At 39.1% G+C, this 6,234-nt stretch overlaps 1 protein-coding gene across 1 annotated transcript; it reads right to left on the bottom strand.

Annotated features, from left to right (window-relative positions):
- Positions 1–1,016: 1,016 nt before the first annotated feature.
- LOC123319063 lies at positions 1,017–3,728 on the bottom strand. Its single transcript, XM_044905911.1, has 2 exons — positions 3,647–3,728; positions 1,017–1,816 (listed from the first exon to the last, which is right to left on the bottom strand). The coding sequence occupies exons 1-2, from the start codon at positions 3,714–3,716 to the stop codon at positions 1,191–1,193; spliced, it is 696 nt and encodes a 231-aa protein (XP_044761846.1). The 5' UTR covers positions 3,717–3,728; the 3' UTR covers positions 1,017–1,190.
- Positions 3,729–6,234: the final 2,506 nt, after the last annotated feature.

The following is a 6,234-nucleotide window of genomic DNA, read 5'->3' as shown; positions in this document are numbered from 1 at the left end:
TGGTAAGTTTCAACAGTACTGGTCAAAAGAAAATATAAAACAGGTAGACAAGTTATCAACAGGGTAATAGGTGATTCACTATTACCGATAGGTAAATCAAACCTATTAAATTTCACCAAATGTGACAATAAATTTTCGATGTTCGGAAATTCACTCACCTTCAACGCGAAATTAAAACAGTTCAATTCAATAAAGCAGAAATAATAAGAAATCGGAAATAATTTTCACTGATTTAACGGCGCAATAACAGTTCAGTTTTCAATAACTCAATACAGTAATCAGCGAAACGAATAATCACAAATTATTTCCAATGGGTTTCAACAATAGGAAAATTTTCAAACTACAGTCCAATTCAAATCACAGTATAACAGTTCAATACAGAGTGGCAGGTAATAAAACACAAATAAAGTTTATCTTTCACAGTTTTCCATTCAAGAAACAGTTACTCACCGTTCCTAGGTTTCACTCACTGTTTCGGGAATTCACTCACTGTCCGGTTGATGTTTCTCACCTCTGTTGTTTCCTACTAGATTTTGCACGGTCCCTGCTCGGGCGCCATTTTTGTAACGTGGTTACTCGGAGAAACCTAATCTCGAGCGCCAGCTATTCTTTTCAATAGGAAGAATAGCAAACCTACCAGAGTAGCTGCTAGCCGGAGACAGAGCTCGCTGTTATCTAGGGTGGTAGCGACAACGAAGAAGTCAAAATCGAATTATGTAAAAGTTTATTCACACCTTCGGAAACTAATTATATGTACAAGGGAGATATGTGTAGGTATGAAAGATTAGTGATTCTATAAGCGAACATACATTCGGGAAATCCTATCCGGTCACGAGCACTTTATGGAATTTATACCGGGTGTAGTGAAAAATTAAAGGTTCAATAAAAATGCGCCAACCAGAACTGACGGAACGAATACTAAGGACTGGCTATACGGTATCGTGATGTAGTTGTATTTCTCCGGAAATGAAACACAACCAGGGCGGATCTATTCGAGACTTTTATTCATTTATTTATTTATTTATTTATTAACGGTACATGACCTTTTAGTTAAGAAAAAAAATACAAATCAATCCATCAAAACACAAAAGAGAGTAGACGTAGAGTAAATTCAAGTATACATACATATAAATATATACATCAAAACAGAAAGAAGACAATAGAGCAACAACTCAAATGTATCCAAAATATCACAGTCTTATCAGGTACTTCAAATCTCTTCTCAACCTCGAAATGGAATCATGAAATATATCAACTCCTAAGGAGTCCACGACATTAGCGTTTCTCATCATCCTCGAAACCGGAGAATTTAAACAATAATTAGTCCTCGACTGTGCGAGTCGAAACAAATCAAACCTTCGGATGGGTCTAGGAGGAACATACAGACTGAATTGCGATAACAAGTCAGGGGAGTACAAAAGACCTTGAAAGAGCTTAGCAATTAATATCACATCCGCATGAAACCTCCTCGTTCTCAAAGAGGACAGTCCAAGACGGTCGCGCATTCGACTAGCTGAGAAAGTATAGACCGAGAAAGTACCCATTCTAACAGCAGCACACCTGAGAAACCTGTTCTGAACCCTCTCCAGCAAAGAAACATCGATCGATAAGTATGGAGACCACACGACAGAAGAGAACTCCAACATAGGTCTAACTAAAGATATATAAAGATGTTGCAGAGTCTCGACGTTGAAGTCCCTAGCATTTCTAATAACGAATCCCAAAGTCCTGAGAGATGACGCAGAAATGGCCTGAATATGTGCCCTAAAAGACAATGTGCTATCATATGAAACACCCAGATCCTTGAAAACAAACACTCTGTAACGATACTTGATTGTTTTAATAAAAATCAAGCCTCGTTTTAAATATCCGTTTCCCTGAATTTTCCAGTTGAAACAATGCAACACCGTCTGATGGTGATTTCAGTTTCAATATAGTTATTCCGTTTCATTTTGGAAATATTTTTCAGAATCCTGATTATTAAATTCAAATTCCGTATAATTGAAATTTCCATCGTTAATCCGCCGTAAGAATCCAAAATAAAGAAAAAGTGTCTTTCTGCATTCGGCGTTGTTTTTCCGTCCACAAAAACACACCGAATTCAGTATAAAACAACGTGGATTGCAGATAACGACAGTTTCTTTTACCGATAAAGAGATAACCGCCACCGAGAATATTTCTTCTGGGGAGAATATTCGAGAATTCCGAATTTTTGAATGCAATTTTGATCACGTGACCGTCCACATGTTGGAGAGTTAATAAATAGGACCGCACCACCAGACGAGAAGAATTCATGATTATTCATTCGGTAGTCATTCTGCGATTCTGTTTTCAGTCTTGATTCGGTAGTGATTCTTTTCTTGATTTCTTCGTGATTCTTTAATTCATTTCCGCTTTAATTAAGTCTGTCTTCGTATTGAAGTTTTCCTTTGCTTTTCTTTATTTTTTTCTGCTAAGTGGTGGTGTGACCGTACCGGAACAAACTGTAAGTCTCTTCTTGATACCGCATACTTCGTGATTCAAAGTTGCATTCTTTTATTTGTTAAATTGTGTTAATCCTTGTTGTTAATCCTCCTGTTTAACGCAGACTTCTGTCGCCTGGTTCTCTGGTGAACCAAGACCAGTCGACGGAAATCTCGAAGTTTTTCTACTGGTAATGCTTGGCGTGTGACACCCAAGGTTGCCACAGAAAGACCACAGTAACCTATCCCGTCCTACCCCATTTGTGTTCCGTTTAGACTTCCCGTTTAACGCAGACTTCTGTCGCCTGGCTATCTGGTGACGGAAACCAATCGGCAGAGGTCTCGAAGTTTTTCTACTGGTAATGCTTGGCGTGTGACACCCAAGGTTGCCATAGAAAGACCGCAGTAACTTATACCGTACTACCCCTGTTGTGTTCCGTGTAGATTTCCCGTTTACCGCAGACTTCTCTCGCCTGGCTATCTGGTGACAGAAACCAATCGACAGAAGTCTCGAAGTTTTTCTACTGGTAATGCTTGGCGTGTACACCCAAGGTTGCCACGGAGAGACCACGATAAACTACCCCGTTATCCTGTAAATTGTTGCATTGTGTTTCACCTGTATCAGCCCCGTCCCGTTTATTAAATAGTTTCAAATTCTGATTGGCCTGTACACTGAAAATCACTGGAAGTGCTCGGGATCAAACCCATTGCTAAATTAACCGATTACAGAGACTTGGATCTTTCTGAGACACCCGGTTGCTGTAAATTTTGTGTAAACCCCGTACATCCGTTATTGTCTCAGAAGGAATCAAAGTGACTGCTATTAATTATTTGCTTTCTTTGATACCTGATAGTTTGACTGAATATAGTTGATTAGAATATTCTTTGATTCATTGATTTCACTTTCTGATCACCGTGACAAGTTATTACATTTCTGTTTTCCTTATTTTTGAACTTGGTCATCAGCTGAATATATTTCTTGACTTGGAAATAACTGTATAGTTCACTGTAATTTAGATTGTTGTAATAAATTCGGTTTTAAAGTACTTGTTATCGCTACCACCTTAGATAAACCCAACTCTGTCTCCGACTAGTAGGTACCTGGGTGGGTTTGCTATTTCTCCCTATTAAAAGAATAGCTGGCGCTCGAGATTAAACCCTTTTCCCGACCAAACCCGTTACAACTCTATCTATATTCTTACCACCTATACAATAATCGACCATGATGGGGCGCTCCAGACGGGATATTGTCATGAACTTACATTTATCGACGTTGATGGACAGACAATTGGCAGCACACCAATCCTCAACTGCCTTTAAGTCCGATCTCAATCTCTCAACGTCGGATAACGATTTTACTGAAAAGAAAAGCTTCAAATCATCCGCAAAGAGCAAGAACTTAACAAATCGGATGACAAGACTTAGGTCATTGATAAAAATCAAAAATAACAATGGGCCCAGGTGACTACCCTGGGGGACTCCCGAAGTTACCGGTATCGAAAATGATAATGTTCCGCCTACTTTAACGGTTTGGTATCTGCCTGAGACATAAGACATCAACCACCGACATAAGTTATCATGGAGACCAAACATCCTAAGCTTTCTACCAAGAATTTTATGGGACACACTATCGAAGGCCTTCGCTAGATCAGTGTAAACAACTTCGACCTGTCTGTGATCCTCCAAAGACTCAAGAACAAACTGAGTGAAAACCAGAAGATTTGTCTCAACGCTTCTACCCCGGAAAAAACCATGCTGTTCAGGAATAATTCTATCATATATTCTCGATTTTATTTGCTCATGAATTATTGATTCAAATAACTTAGGGATCACGCTGAGTATCGTTATTGGTCTATAATTGGAAACATCCTCCTTGGATCCCGATTTAAAAATAGGCTCGATGAATCCAGTCTTCCAAATATCCGGAAAAACGCCATCATTTAAGGACTTATTGAACAATATTTGAAGTGGGATAGCAATGAATTCCTTGCACTTCTTTGAAAACAAAACCGGAATGTTATCAGGTCCGGGACCCTTGTTTACGTCAAGAGATTCGATACCGCGCAACACCTGTTCAACATGAATCATCGTGAAAGAAATGGTGTTATCGTTATCACGAAATGCATCAGTGGCGTCGCAGGAGATGATGTCGTTATGCTGCTTATAAGTAGATTGGAAAAATCCTGCGAAAGCATCAACTAACTCGCTCTCGTTACGACATTCGTCGCCCTCGTACAACATAACATTGGATAAACAATTATCCCTTTTTCTGGCATTCACAAAATTCCAGAATTTTTTAAGTTTTTTTTTTTAATAGATATTTCGGTTTCCCTGATAAAACTGCTATAACATTCATTAGTCATCTTTGCACACTGTGACCTGAGGCTACTAAATTGAAGATAATCATCCCAGTCAATAGATATTTTATAAATTTTGTGAGCAATTTTTTTTCTGAAAACAAGATCTTTCAGTTCCCTCGAAAACCATTTGGGAAAATCTGAGTGTCTGATTACAATCTTTGGAACAAATTTTTCAATGGCATCATATAACATACTGTAAAAAACAGTACGCTACCCCAAGGGCTATAACGCACCATGACTGATAGCGAAGAAAAGGACTATTTTTAGCGCAACTACGGAATTTCACTGACTACGAGCGGTATCTCTTATTCTCTGCCCCAAGGGCTATAACGCGCAATGACTGACAGAAAAGAAGAGATTTCGGATTCAACACTTATGACGCGGAACGCGGACAGGGGGGTTGACGGGACTTTCCCTTCAGTACCCCAAGGGCTTACGCGCCATGACTGATAGCGAAGGGAAAAGTCAGACTCGCGAAACAGGGTAAAGAACGATAAAATACAACAGAAAGCGATACAGTACAGCAGTGTCAAAGTTAAAGAAGTAACGGCGTAGGTCTAACAAAGAAACTGAACGGTACAGACGGGGACCTACCTCCTTTGTTTCAAGCACTCCGGAAACTCAAAGGAAAGAAAAGAAAACTAAAAAATTAATTCTAAGTAGCACTGATGCAAACACAAAATAATTATTCATACGGAAAATTAACTGAATTAAAAGAGAACTGAATTTAAAACAGAAGTCACCACGTTAAAAAGCGAAAAATCGAAATACTGAAGTAAAGTCAAAGAGTAAGTCGAAGAACTGAAGTAAAAGTGACCGTCGCGGGGGAAAACTTGCCTTCATAGGCGAATCCCCTCTCACGGTAAAAATCTGAAAATTCCGGAATGCGACAAGAATGAAAAACGTCGCCAGCTCCGGTCTATCGCACATCAACAGATGAAAAACGACGAAATCTTCAGCGGCATGCAAGAAAAACAACGCGAAACACAGACAAACGTTTTCTTACATTTACTCTGCCCATCGGAATGAACGTAGGTAATATTCGAGAACCAAAATATTTTCAAAGACGGAAATCTAAAACGAAAGAAATGCACCAAAATGAACTCCAACTTTCCTCAGAAAACTGGACTTCATTACAGAGTTCTCTCATACTCGTTATCGGAGAGAACGCTGAGGTCGGTCTACTTTGCCTTGGTGGAGTCTAGACTGAAGTATGGGGTAATATTGTGGGGAAACTGCGCCCAACGTGAATCAGTCTTCAGACTGCAGAGACGTGCAGTTAGGATTCTGGGGGGCAGACCCCAACTTTACATTGATTTTATCTATATACACATAATTTATTGTTTTATTTATACACTTAATTTATTATTTTACATATACACCATCCGTTGTTATAATTTTATCTACGCTGT

Source organism: Coccinella septempunctata, chromosome 8 (genome assembly GCF_907165205.1).
Source record: "Coccinella septempunctata chromosome 8, icCocSept1.1, whole genome shotgun sequence".
Taxonomy (NCBI): domain Eukaryota; kingdom Metazoa; phylum Arthropoda; class Insecta; order Coleoptera; family Coccinellidae; genus Coccinella; species Coccinella septempunctata.
This window is presented reverse-complemented; position numbering and strand designations above follow the sequence as displayed.